Source organism: Chiloscyllium plagiosum, chromosome 3 (genome assembly GCF_004010195.1).
Source record: "Chiloscyllium plagiosum isolate BGI_BamShark_2017 chromosome 3, ASM401019v2, whole genome shotgun sequence".
Taxonomy (NCBI): Eukaryota; Metazoa; Chordata; class Chondrichthyes; order Orectolobiformes; family Hemiscylliidae; genus Chiloscyllium; species Chiloscyllium plagiosum.
In genome coordinates, this window is record NC_057712.1 from 43,832,447 (window position 1) to 43,848,845 (window position 16,399).

The 16,399-nt window shown below is 40.1% G+C and overlaps 1 protein-coding gene across 4 annotated transcripts in view; it reads right to left on the reverse strand.

Moving 5' to 3' along the window:
* The window catches only part of khdrbs2 (KH domain containing, RNA binding, signal transduction associated 2), a 584,244-nt gene that overhangs the window by 168,143 nt on the left and 399,702 nt on the right, over positions 1 to 16,399 (reverse strand). For all 4 annotated transcript variants that reach the window (XM_043681438.1, XM_043681448.1, XM_043681427.1 and 1 more), the window contains exon 7: positions 7,229 to 7,311. In XM_043681438.1, the coding sequence (XP_043537373.1) occupies positions 7,229 to 7,311 (83 nt within the window). The remainder of the gene's footprint in view (positions 1 to 7,228; positions 7,312 to 16,399) is intronic.

Consider the following 16,399-nt stretch of genomic DNA (forward strand, 5'->3'; position numbering starts at 1 on the left):
CTACATGATGAAGTATCGGGAGATTTGGATAATCTGCTTAAAACATGGGATCAGGATCTGGGACTAGAAATCTCCACAGAAACGTGGAATGATATCTGGGAAAATGCTAGAAGAATTACTATTTTTAACAGAACCCAGGCTATCCAGCTGAAGATACTTCATAGGGCCCATATAGCACCGGTTCGATTGGCAAAATTTAAGGCAGGAGCATCTCCAATGTGTCCTAAATGCAAAATAGAGGTGGGCACTCTTGTACATTGCTTATGGACCTGTCATAAGATCCGTGGATATTGGACTAAAGTAGCAAGTACCCTGACAGAAATTTTAGGAACGTAAATTAAAGTGGACCCTGTATCTCTCCTTTTGGGCTTTTCGAACTTTCCCTCCCTGGACATGTACGGGAAGAGACTATTTTCTATTCTTTCTTTCTGTGCAAGGAAAAATATTTTGGTGAACTGGGTGGCTAAGTGCCCCCCTGGACTTTCAAATTGGCACAGATTAATTATGGAATGTATTCCCCTTGACTTCCTCACAAATATAGTGCAGCGAAAGACCGAATTATTTTATAAAATATGGCAGCCCTTCTTGAATTACATAAATACAGATATTTCGGCTATCCTAACAAGGGCTTTTATTTAATTGAGATTACAAACCTGGCTGGTCCGTGGCCCCTTAGGAGAGGAATCTTGCATGAATACGGGTTTTATTACATCTGATGTGAACACATTCCGAGCATGTAAGAGACTTAAATATACACTCTGGTTAGTTGTAGGTTAGATTAGTAGACAGTTGAGTTTTGTTTCCTTTTCTTTTTCTGTATTTTTTTCTTTTGTTAAATTTTGGCTATTGTATATTTGATTTAATTGTATATCAATGTTTATATTTGAGAGTTTTGTTTATTTTTGTAAACTTGTAAAAATGTTAAATTTCTAATAAAAATATCTATAAAAAAAAAGTTATGGAGACCTCTAGAATAAAGGGAATTAATCCACAGGCCTTAACTTATGAAGGCTCCAAGATATTGTTTTTTCAGGACTCCTCTGTAGCTGTTATTCATAAAAGGAAGTCCTTTGATGAAGCCAAGAGAAGACTGAGAGACCCTGGTAACCTATATTCCCTGAGGTAGCCGGCGGTGCTTCGATTCACTTATGATGGATCTATGTGCTCATTTGACTCTTCAGAAAAAGTGAAGATTTTTTTGGATGCTTTAAAATAGATCAGATAACTTAAAGGATGTGACAATAGAGTTCCTTTTTACCTTTTCTCTCTCTCCTTTTCTTAAAGAAAATATTGCTGACTTTTTTTCTGATATTCATGGGTATTAATGTATATTTGGGGATGGATAGAGTGTCTACTTTTAATTTCCTTGTTAAAATTTTTTCTCTTTCCTTTTTTTGGCCCAGGCCTGTGTTGCGGCTCAGGCTGGAAGGAGTTATGAAGGTGCTTTTGAGAGATGTAAGTGCCTCCTGTGGGCAAGGGGTAGAGTCCCTCATTAAGTGCCTCATGTTTGTTGCTTTTTTTTATACATAGTTATTAGTATATTAGTTGTATTAGGTTTTTTTTAGGTTTTATGAGTTTTTTTGTTTATACTCAGCAATTTGTAAGTCGAATTCTACCTTTTTAGAGCCTCTAGAACAAATGATGTTGTAGAGAGTCATGGCTAATTGTGTCCTCAAATGGTGTACCTGGAATATTAGAGGGAGCCATTCGCCAGTTAAGAGGAAAAAGGTGCTTTCTAGCCTTAGAAAGGAGCGAGTGGATATAACCCTTTTGCAGGGGACTCATCGCGATGATAAGGAACATTTGAAACTGTAGCAGAATGGGTTTGATCGGGTGTACGTCTCCTCTTTTAATAGTAGGAGCAGGGGATTGGCAACACTTATTAGGAAGAATATTTCATTTAAGTTATTAGATCAGATTAAAGATGAGTATTGACGGTTTATCATTCTTAAAGCCTCAATACATGGAGAAGAGTATGGTATTTTCAGTGTTTATTGCCCCCAAGCGTACCCCCTTAAAATTTTGGTAGATGCAATCTCCAAACTGTTGGTTCTTGTGCCGCAGCAGATAATTATAGGGGGAGACTTTAATTGCCTCATCGATCCCATGGTGGATAGAATGCCTAGAGGCCCCCCCAACACTTTCTTTAAATGTGAGTAACTAATGGACTTATGTGCTGAACTGGGATTGGTGGATGTCTGGAGGCGTCTTTTCACCCCATGGGTAGGGAATTTATATTCTTTTCTAATCCGTACAAATGACATATTAGAATTGATCTTTTCCTAATCTCTGCATTATCCTTGGATTTGGTAACATCCTGTACAATTGGAAATATCACCATTTCTGACCACGCTGCAGTATATTTAGAGACAGGCTCAAGGCAGTGTTGCAGGCTCTTGGCACTGGCGAATGGATCCCTTTATTCTTAAGGATAGTAAGTTCATTGAATATTTCTTCAATTAATTTAAGGTATTTTCAGACACCAATTCGGATATGGCCAGTAACCCGTCTATTCTTTGGGAGACTTCTAAGGTTTATGCCAGAGGGATAATTATTTCTTAATCTTAATCTGCCAGTCAAAAATGACAGAAGGGGGAGCGGCAACGCCTACTTGAGAATCAGCTGAAGACAGCAGCAAAGGTGTATTTTGATAAGATTGTGTTAAGACTGGAAACTGTGCTTCCTTCCATTGTTAAAGACAACCACAATGGTTTTATAAAGGGCCATAGATCCTCTAATAATGTCAGGAGGTTGCTGAATATGATTCAAGCAAGTCAGCAGCAGTGGATTCAGGGATTAGTGATCTCCTTGGATGCAGAAAAGGCATTTGATCGGGTCGAGTGGCCATATCTCTTTTATACCCTTGAACGATTTGGATTGGGGAAGGTTTTTATTAGGTGGGTGAGGGTCCTCTATAGTGATCCTCTGGCAGCAGTTCTCACCAATGGTGTTAGATCTAGTAATTTTAATATTTGTAGGGACAGTCGGCAAGGCTGTTCCCCCCTCACCATTACTTTTTATATTAGTGATCGCGTCGCTGGCGGAGGCTATCCGTAGATCAAAATTGCATAAGATCGTGTTATACGCAGATGATGTTCTTGCTTTTTTGTCGAATCCAGTGGTCTCAAAACCCCATTGATACAATGTATCAATTCATTTGGCTCTTTTTCAGGTTATAAGATTAATTTCTCAAAATCGGAGGCTATACCTATGGTGAGGGGGGGGGAGGGGGAAGGGGGGGTTCTTAGGAGAATATCTGATGTGAAGGGTGAATCATGGTTCCCCTTTAAATGGTCACAGGAGGATTTTCTTTGTTTCGGCATCTTTGTTACTCCCTGTCTTTGGTCAGTTGTTTAAGGCCAATTTTGCTCATTTATTCGACAGGATTAAGCAAGATCTCCAGCGATGGGAGGCGCTTCCAATATCCTGGCTAGGCCGAGTAGCTCTTATCAAAATGAACGTCCTTCCCCGTTTCCTATACCCTATATGAATGCTTCCCTTAATTTTTCCTAGGCAATGCTTCCGGAGACTTAATGAATGGTTTAGCTCCTTTATCTGGTGCCATAGGCGACCTCTTATCAAGCTGGCTAAATTGCAGTTGCCTCATGGGTTGGGGGGAGTGGACCTTCCAGATATTAAAAGACATCAATTAAGTTCCCTTCTATCCTTTGTTAGTGACTGGGCTTGTGAGGACCTGGCATCAATATGGCTGGATATTGAGGCCGCCCAAGCAAAATATTCCTTCATTAGTCTGTTGTTCTTAGATAAAATGAAGATAGTTATGGAATATTGCCATAATCTGCTAAGTTATTAATACTGTTAAGGCATGGAGGGCAATGTGTCAGAGTGAGGATAATACATCCAAAATGTTCTTTCTTACCCCTATAGCTACTGTGCTGGGTTTTCAGCTGGGGATAATGGACCCCAGATTTAAGCTTTGGGCAGCGAGGGGAATCTTCTGTTTAGGTGATTTATTTGAAGGTGAAATAATGATGTCCTTTGTCCAAATAACCCATAAGTAGGGTGTAGCTAGCAGAGACCTTTTTCATTTTTTTTCAGGTCAGGGATTTTATTCAAAAAGGGACCACGCTTTTGACCGACCTCTACAGATCTGTTATGGAGAAGAGGGTGCTTCATGCGAAAAGTACTCTCTCTATTAGTACTCTTTATCATCTGTTAGAGGGTGATCTTTGAGAAAACATTGAGTGGTTTTGTGGGGTCTGTGAGAGAGAACTAGGGGTTGAAATCTCTATGGAGACATGTGAGGATATTTGCAAAAATGCGAGGAAGATTTTGATCTATAATAAGACCCATGCCATGCAGCTTAAAATTCTCCGCTTCTTCCTTTCTCGCCGTACCACCCAGTACCCTTCCACCGACACCCTCCTTCGACTGACCGCAAAATTGCATAAGATCGTGTTATACGCAGATGATGTTCTTGCTTTTTTGTCGAATCCAGTGGTCTCAAAACCCCATTGATACAATGTATCAATTCATTTGGCTCTTTTTCAGGTTATAAGATTAATTTCTCAAAATCGGAGGCTATACCTATGGTGAGGGGGGGGGAGGGGGAAGGGGGGGTTCTTAGGAGAATATCTGATGTGAAGGGTGAATCATGGTTCCCCTTTAAATGGTCACAGGAGGATTTTCTTTGTTTCGGCATCTTTGTTACTCCCTGTCTTTGGTCAGTTGTTTAAGGCCAATTTTGCTCATTTATTCGACAGGATTAAGCAAGATCTCCAGCGATGGGAGGCGCTTCCAATATCCTGGCTAGGCCGAGTAGCTCTTATCAAAATGAACGTCCTTCCCCGTTTCCTATACCCTATATGAATGCTTCCCTTAATTTTTCCTAGGCAATGCTTCCGGAGACTTAATGAATGGTTTAGCTCCTTTATCTGGTGCCATAGGCGACCTCTTATCAAGCTGGCTAAATTGCAGTTGCCTCATGGGTTGGGGGGAGTGGACCTTCCAGATATTAAAAGACATCAATTAAGTTCCCTTCTATCCTTTGTTAGTGACTGGGCTTGTGAGGACCTGGCATCAATATGGCTGGATATTGAGGCCGCCCAAGCAAAATATTCCTTCATTAGTCTGTTGTTCTTAGATAAAATGAAGATAGTTATGGAATATTGCCATAATCTGCTAAGTTATTAATACTGTTAAGGCATGGAGGGCAATGTGTCAGAGTGAGGATAATACATCCAAAATGTTCTTTCTTACCCCTATAGCTACTGTGCTGGGTTTTCAGCTGGGGATAATGGACCCCAGATTTAAGCTTTGGGCAGCGAGGGGAATCTTCTGTTTAGGTGATTTATTTGAAGGTGAAATAATGATGTCCTTTGTCCAAATAACCCATAAGTAGGGTGTAGCTAGCAGAGACCGTTTTCATTTTTTTTCAGGTCAGGGATTTTATTCAAAAAGGGACCACGCTTTTGACCGACCTCTACAGATCTGTTATGGAGAAGAGGGTGCTTCATGCGAAAAGTACTCTCTCTATTAGTACTCTTTATCATCTGTTAGAGGGTGATCTTTGAGAAGACATTGAGTGGTTTTGTGGGGTCTGTGAGAGAGAACTATTTGCGAAAATGTGAGGAAGATTTTGATCTATAATAAGACCCATGCCATGCAGCTTAAAATTCTGCACAGGGTCCATTTGGCCCCAAACTGTTTCTCAAAATTTAAGATGGGAGTATCTTCATTAGATCCTAAGTTCAAAATAAGTATCGGTACTCTCACTCATTGTCTGTGGTCTTGCTGCAGGCTCCGTACATATTGGAGTGCTGTGGCAGGAGTTATAGAGACGGTCTTGGGGACCGAGGTTAAGATAGACCCTATCTTTTTTCTCCTGGGCCTACTCAATATATCTTCTCTCGTCACTCATGGGAAAAATCTTTTTAATATTCTCATGTAAGGAAAGATATTCTAATGTGTTGGATCTCTGAAAGTCCCCCAGGTCTGTCGGGTTGGCATAGGTTTATCACAGAACGCATTCCTTTGGACTTTTTTACAAATGTGGTACACCAGAAAACAGGAATTTTTTATATGGTATGGCAGCCCTTTTTGGGCTACCTGGATCTAGGTTTATTTGCCATCTTAACTAGGGCTTTTGTGTGGCCATGACAATCTGATTTAGTGAACTTGATGTCCTCGAAGGAGGAATTTCAAATAAACTCGTGTGTATTACTCAATGCTCTCAAATATGGAAGCTAATGTTTTGTTGTGCTGAGCTGTTGTATTTATTTATTGCTTTAACTGATTTGTTTATTTTGCACATGAGTATACTGTAGTTGTGTTTTTTTTGTTTTATTTTTATAATGTTTTTTGTTGGTTTATTGTTGTTGTAATTTTATAAAAAATCTTTTCTTTCAATAAAAATATCTACAAAAAAAAGAATGGCAATGTTGGAATAATTGCCTCTGTTAATCATGCCTGGAGTCCAGATTGGTATAACTGACACTGGTGACTGTGTTTTCAGCTAACAAAGTTAAAAATCACACAAAACCAGATTATAGTCCAACAAGTTTATTTGGAAGTACAAGCTTTTGGAGCGCTGCTCCTTCGTCAAGACCTGTTGGACTATAACCTGGTGTTGGATGATTTTTAACTTTGTTCACCCCAGTGCAACACTGGCACCTCCATTTCAGCCAACAAAACTGCAAAGTTTCCTTCATAGACCAGTCTCTCTAACTCTGTCTCCTACTTGGACACATTCCTTAAAACTTCCCTCTGGATTTTGGTCATCTGCCCTAATACTATCTTATGTTGCTCAATGTTAAATGTTGTTGGTTAATACTTCTGCAAAAAGAAGTAGGATGCTTTACAACATAAAATGTGCTAAATAGGTACATATTGTTATTGTAGCCATTGTACATGCTCATTTTACACCTTCATTACTTCCCTCATTTCACCATTTGATCTCTCCAGCTAGAAAATAGGAGAGGTGGGTTATCTGGAGTTGAGGTGCATTTCAGCCATAATCAGGTTGAATGGCAGAATAGGTTGAAGGGCAGAATAGCCTCATGTTGTTAGTGTAATTGTGTTCTACCCTGGTCAATGGTGATACAGATCGGAACCACCCATATTCCTTCACAATTCAAGTGAAGAGATAATTCAGTATAAAATACTTCTTGACTTATTTCCTTATGTCTTTAATAGCTTGGTTTATTTCTTAAACATAGGACCATTAAGACAAATATGAAAATGCAGCACTCTCTTCCATTTTACTTACCTCTCCACCTGACTAGCGTAGCTATTATCATAGGTGTCATAGCTTTGTTCGTCATATTCTCCTCCATAGCCATCATCATAGCCCTGAAGAAATAATAAAACTGATCAAACAATACCCTTCAATAAACTAATTAGATGCTTGATCACATCTGTCTGTAAATGAGAAAGATGCAGTGAAGGAATTATGGACATAGCAAGACTTAACAATCTTAAAGAGTCATAGAATCAGAGATGTACAGCACAGAAACAGACCCTTCGGTCCAACTCATCTATGCCGACCAGATATCCTAACCTAATCTAGTCCCATTTGCCAGCAATTGGCCCATATCCCTCTAAACCCTTCCCATTCATATAGCCATCTAGATCCCTTTTAAATGCTGCAATTGTACCAGCGTCCACTACTTCTTCAGGCAGCTTATTCCATACACGCAGAATCCTCTGTGTGAAAATGTTGCCCCTTAGGTCTCTTTTACAACTTTCCCCTCTCACCCTAAACCTATGCCCTCTAGTTCTGGAGTCCCCATCTCAGAGGAAAGATTTTGTCTATTTATCCTATCCATGCCCCTCATGATTTTATAAACCTCTACAAGGTCACCCCACAGCCTCCGACACTCCAGGGAAAATAGTCCTGACCTATTCAGCCTCTTCTGAAAACTCTAATCCTCCAACCCTGGCAACATCTTTTTAAATCTTTTCTGAACCCTTTCAGGTTTCACAACATCCTTCCAATAAGAAGATGACCAGAATTGCATGCAATATTCCAAAAGTGGCCTAACCAATGTCCTGTACAGCCGCAACATGACCTCCCAACTCCTGTACTCAATACTCTGACCAATAAAGGAAAGCATAGCAAAAGCCTTTGTCACTATTCTATCTACCTGTGACTCTACTTTCAAGGAACTATGAACCAGCACTCCAAGGGCTCTTTATTCTGCAACACTCCCTAGGACCTTACACTTAAGTGTATAAGTCCTGCTAAGATAAGCTTTTCCAAAATACAGCACCTCGCATTTATCTAGATTGTGAGGTGCTGCATTTTGGAAAAGCTTATCTGCCACTCCTCAGCCCATTGGCCCATTTGATCAAGATCCTGTTGTACTCTATGGTAACCTTCTTCGCTGTCCACTACACCTCCAATTTTGGTGTCATCTGCAAACCTACTAAGTTTACCTCCCAAGTTCACATTCACATAGGTGTACACAGTTCAAAAAGTAGATATCTTTTATGGGATATGGATATCACTGGCAAGACAAGAAATTTTTTGCCCATCCCTAATTGCCCTAGAATTGAATTACTTGCTGGGGTTATTTCAGAACACAATTTTAAGTATTAACTGAGAGTATGGAATGAGGGACAGACCAGATGGGCCTTTATAACACTCAGTCATAGTTTCACTGAGTTTAGCTTTCAAATTCTGACTGAATTGAATTTTAATTCCTCCAGCTGCCATGGTTGGATTTGAACCCATCTCTCAAATAGTCTGGGGCCTCTATATTCTGTTCAGTAACATTATAACTATCATACCATCTCCACGGAATACAAAACAGAAAAGTAGGTCCTCATAACAACATTTCTATACTGACCAAATAATCTGCTTTAGCATTTCTTCTAAGGGATAACCTAGCCAGTGCTCCCCTACTCTCCTTTTGCACATTGGCGTGGGATATTTTCTGTTCACTTGAGAAGTCATATTTCATCTTAGCTTAATAAAAGATTGCACCTCTGATACTGCAACACTCTGGCAGTATAACAGCATCATGTCATAGAATCCCTACAGTATGGAAGAAGGCCATTTGACCCATCAAGCCCACACCAACCCTCCAAACAGCATTCCACAGACCCACCCCATCCCTATAACCCTGCATGCTCCATGGCCAATCCATCTAACCTACACATTCCTGGATATTATAGCATGGCTAATTCATGTATAACCTGCATATCTTTGGTCTTTGGGAGGAAACCGGAGCACCTGAAGGAAGCCCACACAGACACTGGGAGAATGTGCAAACTCCACACACAGACACCTGAGGGTGGAATTGAACCCTGGGTCCCTGATGCTGTGAGGCAGCAGTGCTAACCACGAGCCGTCCCAGGTGGGACTGGAACAAAACCTGCCTTGGGGGAGCCAGAACAATCTGAGCTGTGGTCATCGGGTCACATAAACATCATTTAAATTCCCTTCCTGGGTAATCTTATTGTCCTCTCTTCAATAGCTCAGGTTGATCATTATAGTCCTTCTTATGTTGTCCTTTTGATGAGCAAGCTGAGATGAAAAATAACCATCTGGGGAAAAAATATGAATTAGAAATTTGAGTTGTTGATAACAAAGAGAATGATTCTCACTTCAACTGACAAATGGTGACTTGCAGATGTCTAGAATGATACTTCTTAGTGATCATCTAAATTCATTGTAAATCAAACATCTCTCTCTGTGTAAGCCTGTGTGTGTGTGCCAGGTTTCCCTCCTGCTCTTGTACTCATATTTTCCATCTGGGTCAGTTGACATTCCTTATGTAAGCATCATGTTTGACAGTCACTGTAATATTTTAAAGCTTAGCTCATTTATTTCTAGTTGAAACCTTTCACAATAACACTGAAAACTTTGTAGATTCGAGTTGCTATTGATAAGAGTGTATTTTACCAAATCAGACCTTGAATGTGGAGTTTTACCTATCAGGAACATGCATCGTAAATCAGATTGTTCACTTCAGTCAGCCAGAGAACATGCTCTAACAGGGAAGATTATTTTTTCATCATTTCCAAGTTTTGAGCTTCGAATGTGAACCTTTTCTCTCTCTAATCCTTTAAGAAGTTCTTTGAAACTCATTTCTTTGACCAAGCTTTTTTCATCTGTCTAACGCCTCTATCTGGCTCAATTTTCATACTTTGTACACAGTAAAGGGTCTATTTTGCCTGGTAATGTCCCTGTGAAGTAGCAGTAAAGACACTACATATAAAGCACGTTGTCAAATTTACATGTAAAATTTCACAACTGTTTGTTGACTGGACATGAAAATAAATTTTAGAGAAGAACATGTTTGGATTTGATTGGTGGCACTTAACATTTGTTGCCAACTCAATGTACCTCCTTGTCCCTGGTCTTCCCAGGATGAATGACAAGCAGCAAAAGTTGAGGACACAGCCATTATTGTACTAACATTGGCAGTAGATGGATACAGTATGGAGTAACCAAGGGAACCAAGCTTAAACATAATTAAGCTACTGCTGTTGTCACAAACAATAATTCTACAACAAAAATAGAAATTGCTGGGAAACCTCACCAGGTCTGGGAGCATCTGTGGACAGAAAGCAGAGTTAATGTTTCAGGTCCAGTTCTTTAGTTCTGAACCTGGGCCTGAAACATTAACTCTGCTTTCTGTCCACAGATGCTGCCAGACCTGCTGTTTTTCCCCAGCAGGTTCTGCTTTTGTTTCTGATTTCCAGCATCTGCAGTTTTTTTCTTCTTTTCTGTTTATTAATTTTACCACAGTAATTCTCAGTCCTGAATTGACTACAGCACGTACTATTAAAGCAGATGACAACCCTAAATCAAAACAGAAGACCTCATCTTCCAATTGTTTTCCAAGCAGTAATAGCTTCAAATTAAAATGGATGTTCCTTCTACAGTTTTCTTTAAAGCTTAATGATATTTGGGAATTTGCTCTGAATTAAAGTTAAAAGACACATATTTATGATTCATTTCTCATTTATCGCAAACTCTCTGAAACCACAGTGAGTTGATGCAGAGATTTTAGAACAATGCATTTTCAATTTTAAATCTTTATCCTCTTAAGAAAACACAACGATTTTTGATTGCTGTAAGCATCGAAGTGTTGAAGATCCCTCACTGTGTTCATTACACAGTGAGCTCTGCACTGTTCTGCTGCAGTGGAACATAACCAAAGATTATGATCTGGTGATGTCATTGAAAAAAAGCACATTGGGATTAATTTGCTTCTACAACTACACCTCATGTGACTTGTACCTTACAAAAGAAATGAGACATTCAGAGGTACTGCACACTCTATTGTTTTAGCCTTCTGATCTATTTACCGAGAAAGACAATGCCTTTGTGGTGATGTTTCTATCATTTCAGAGGTCTAGCACAAGAACAGACCATTCAGCCCAACAGATACATGCTGGTGTTTAAGCTCCTCTGCAAATCACTGTTCCTTCCGATTGGAAAATTACGCATGTCACTCTACCATGTAACAAAAGCGAGAGAGAGAGAGATACCAGTGATCTATAGCTCAGTAAGCTGACCATTGGATGTCATGAAAGTACTGGAGTCCATAATTCAGAATAGAGTGATCTTACACTTTAAATAGTTTCAAATGATCAGGAGAGCAAGTGCAAATTTGTAAAGAGTGGATTACCCTGACAAGAATTGGACTGAATTTTCTGAAGAGCTGACTAAAGAAATTTACAAGTGAAAATCACTGGATGCCATTTATATAGATTTCAAAAAGGGTTTCATGAAGTTCCTCATTAGAGTTGGTTAGCTAAAGCTGAAGCCCATTAAAGTGAAGGCAACTTAGGGGTATTGGCATTTTAGCAATGTCTCTGGACTAGTAATCCAGAATCTAAGGCTAATGTTCTGGGAATATGGGTTTGAAACCCAACTTTGACTTCAACAAAAACATACTGGAGTAAATGTAAAAGCTGGCCTAATGGCAGCCATGAAAGCAGTGTCAACTGTTGTAGAAGCTCATCTGATTCACTAATGTCCTATAGACATGGAAATCTGTCATTCTTACCTGGTCTGGTTGCCATGTGACTCCAAATCCAAAGCAATATGGTTGACTCAATTGGGCAATTAGAGATGCATAATAAAATGGCCACATGATGCTCACATCCCATGAACTGATAGAAAACAAATTGACCAATGCTTTCAAAATATTCAAAGATTTTGTTTCCACCAACTTTTGTCAAAGGATGTTCCAAAGTCTCTCAATTCTCCAACAGTACAAATGTCTCCTTATCTTTACCTTAAATGGGTCACACCTCAGTTTCGAACAGCGATCCCTCTTTAAAGATTTTCCCACAAATAGAAACATCCCCTCCACATGAACTCTGTCAAGACAGTTGTGTCCTACTCTAAACTCCAATGCAGACAGGCTCAGTGGTTCAAGCCTTTCTTTATAAAACAACCTGTCAATTCCAGGTATTAGTCTAGTAAACCTCTTTCAAACTACTTCCAATGCATTTACATCAATCCTCAAAGAATGATATCAAAACTGCATGCAGTCTTCCATACATAGTCTCACCAGCGACCTTGGTAACTGGAGCAAAGCCTCCTTAAATTGGAATCCAATACCTCCTGCAACTTTCTAAATTAGATTTCCTTCTCACTCAAAGAAAGTCAGGGCTGCAGATGCCGTAGAGTCAGAGTCGAAAAGTGTGGCACTGGAAAAGCACAGCAAGTCAGGCAGCATCTGAGGAGCAGGAGAGTCGACGTTTCAGGCGTAAGCCCTCGTTTTCACTTGCCATATCTACATACTAACGTTATTTGATTCACGTACTAGTACACCCAGATCTTTTGCACAGCTTTGCCATCTCTAAACATTTAGATGGCATTGTAAACTAGAGGAGAAAGTGAGGTCTGCAGATGCTGGAGATCAGAGATGGAAATGTGTTGCTGGAAAAGCGCAGCAGGTCAGGCAGCATCTAGGGAACAGGAGAATCGACATTTCGGGCATTAGCCCTTCTTCAGGAACTAGAGGCCCATTCTAATGCTCTGGAGATACAGGTTCAAATTTAAATTTAAATAATAAGTAAAATCTAAAATTGAAAGCTAGTTTCAGTAATGTTGTCTATTAGATATTTCCTCACTCAGGAAGTGGTGAAACTATGAAATTTTCTGCTACAGAAAGTAGGTGAGGCCATCATTTTTAAGGAGGAGTTAGATTTAGCTTTTGAGGCTAAAGGGACCAAATGGAATAGGGAGGAAGCAGAAACAGGGTACTAAGTTGGATGCTCAGCCATGATCAGATTGAATGGTGAAGCAGGCTTGAAGAGCCAAATAGCTTACTCTACCTTCTATTTTGTATGCAAGAAAGATAAAAAAAAAAGAAATTGTTTTAAAAACCTGTTGCCTGCTTACATTTTCAAATGAACTTCCCTGGACTAAAACATGGCCACTACTGATCACCTGATACAAACTGACCACAGTTCCTGGATGGACTCCAACCAGCAATTAGGTGGGTAGAACAAAGCTATGATCCTCTTGGAAAATCACATCCTTGCATTGCGTGGATCTTGTAGTGCCAAACCATAAAAATGACTAGCAGGCAAGATGTGTCTCCCAGCCAGTTCTTAACAAGAGGCAGCTATCTGAATCACTGAGTCTGAAGTGGCTTTAACAGCTCACCATCAATCTCATATAAATCAGCACTGATCCTGGTGAGAGAATTTAGATTGTTAATAACCAATTGTTAGTCAGAAACTACCATGTTAAGTTGAAAGCTCATTATTTCAGTCAGGAACTGCATCACATGATCACACTCATGCCTCTGAAGAATTAATTGCAATTTTTGGGCTGTCTTGCTTCAGTCTGATAAGAAGCAGTTTGCTGTTAACATCACGTCAATCTAAGTACCTAACTGATGACACCACCGCCAGGTTACAGATTTAGCTCAGATTGTTCAAAGTCTAAACCTCCTTTGACATGTAATATCAGAAGGAACCTTGTAAGTTTGGAAGCTGGACATTAACCTTTTCTCCCCACTCCTCCATCAACATTAAAAGGAATTTTGCAATTTCAGCCAACTGCATTCTCTTGCATGCAAAACCTTTGGAAAGGAACCCTTTTTGTTTGAATTAATGTCCATATCTTTAATTTCTAAATTATTCTTAATTGTATACTCTTTTCTATCTTTCTTCCCATTTTCCTTCTGTGTATATTTGTATGTGTATGGGTTTTGTAATAATAATCTGTTCAGTTGATCGCAAGAATAGACCACCATTCTCTTTTTAACCCTCAGAGTTTGGTGTGGGTCATTTTTCTAAAATTAAATTTTACAAATAGATTTTGGGGGACAGCCCATTTCAAATGGAGAAAGAAGTAAGAATATTTCTTTAAAAGCCTTTGCTCGCAGACAGAGGAATGAGGGAAATAAAATAATTTATTTTACCCTCACATAACTTGAGGGAATTCAGAGCAGTGCAATGAGACTGGAAAAGCAGAAGGAAGCCAGAAAAGAAAGTGTGAAGAGGTTCCACACGTCCATAAGGGAATGAGTAAAATCCATAAATTTTGGGAAAATGGATGGAAAATCACAGGAGCTGAAAGAGACTAAATTGGAGCCTGGGAGATTAAAAAGGGTCAGCAGAACTGAAAAGGTGAGGAAAGAATTTATAATACCAACAGGGGGCAGGATGAATCCCAGGAGACTGAGCAGAAGTAAGGCAAACTAAATTGTTTCTGCACAAACAGAAAGTTGCAGAGGGCTGAAATAATTTCCAGCACCCCACCAAGAATGAAAAAAACTCATTCGGAATAAAATTGCTCAGAAAAAGCAATCTAGGCATAATCAGACCGAGAGGACTAAAGTAGATCAAGAAAAAAAAGTGTAGGTTTCCAAAGGGATGGAGGGAGTGAGTTAGAAATCAAATTGGCAAACACCTCTCTTGCTGAATGAAATGGGGACCTGAGCAGTTCCCGTGTAAGTGAACTGATAGTGAGAGAGAGAGGCCCCCAAAAACTGAAGAGACAATTGGCAGTGCAGTAGAAACCATTCAGACTTGTATGAGCCAGGATGGCCCAAAGGAAATGGGGAAGAACACGGACTGGCCCATTGAGCCTACCGCAGAGCAGCTGCAGCCCATTTGCACTGGTCTCTCCATGTTTAATACTAGAAATTAAGCCCAGGGAACAGGACAGCCCAAGCATGCAATCCAGAGTGGGGCAGACAATGTGGCCACTCCAGCTAAACTAATCTTTTGAAAAGGTACTGGCAAGTCCCCATCATCCCGAGCGTGAGTAATCTTTTTACCTTTGTCACCCTTGATAGTGCATATTAGAATAAACCCACTGGCATTAACAATGCTGCAGCAACCTTTCAGAGGCTGCTAAACCTGGTAATAACTGGACTCAGCAATTGCACAGTGTACCTGGACATACAGCATTAGGAAGAAAACCTCAGGTCATGTAGGCAGAGAAGTGCCAGGAATACTTTACAAGCACAATCGAAAGCCATCTGCTAGGCACCCTTTGAAATTCCCTCTAACCTTTTAAACTGGCATTGTAGGAAAGAACAACATCACTAGCGTCACTTTATCCCATGTGTAATTACTCAGAATACAACAGGTAACTAACAATCCACATGACAGCTTGACTTTCAAGTAAATCTGTTTTTAAAAAAAGATTAGAATTCCTGTTTTGTTTTTCTGAGTGCCAGAGGAACATCATGCCCACAAGATAAATCGAGAGATCGTAAATTATTTTAAAAGCCTGTTTTGTGTTTAAACTTTAAAATGAATTTTCCTGGATCAAAACACAGCTGCTACCAATTACGTTACAAGCTATCCACAATTTCGGGAAGGCCTCCGATTAGCAGTTACCAGGACAAACCGCAGATACTATCCTCCTGGAATCTGGATGTAGGTTTGCTCACTGAGCTGGAAGGTTCATTTCCAGACATTTCATCATCATACTAGATAACATCTTCAGTGGGCCTCAGGCGAAACACTGTATACGATTCCTTCTTTCTATTTGCAGTGGAACCTCGATTATCCGAATACCAATTATCCGAAAATCGGATTATCCAAAGGAAATCTCGAGGTCCCGTTGGAAGCATTACGTCAAAGACGTGTTTCCAACAGTGATCGCGTCTTTTGTTTACAGTGATTAAACAGGCACCGTCTCCAAATGACTGACCTCCTCCCCTCTCTCCCTCCCCACTTTCCCTGGATTCTACAGAGGAGCGTACCCTAAACCCACCCCACCTACCCCCTTCCCCAATAATCTGACCAACACTGCCCTGAACAGGGCAGAGGTGAAATCTGTCAAAATGTTCCAATAAAAAATGTGTGTGTGTGTATAGGAGTGTGTGTGTGTGTAGGTGTGTGGGTGTGTAGGTGTGTGTGTGTGTGTGTGTGTAGGTGTGTGTGTGTGTGTAGGTGTGTGTGTGTGTGTATGTAGGTGTGTAGGTGTGTGTGTGTGTAGGTGTGT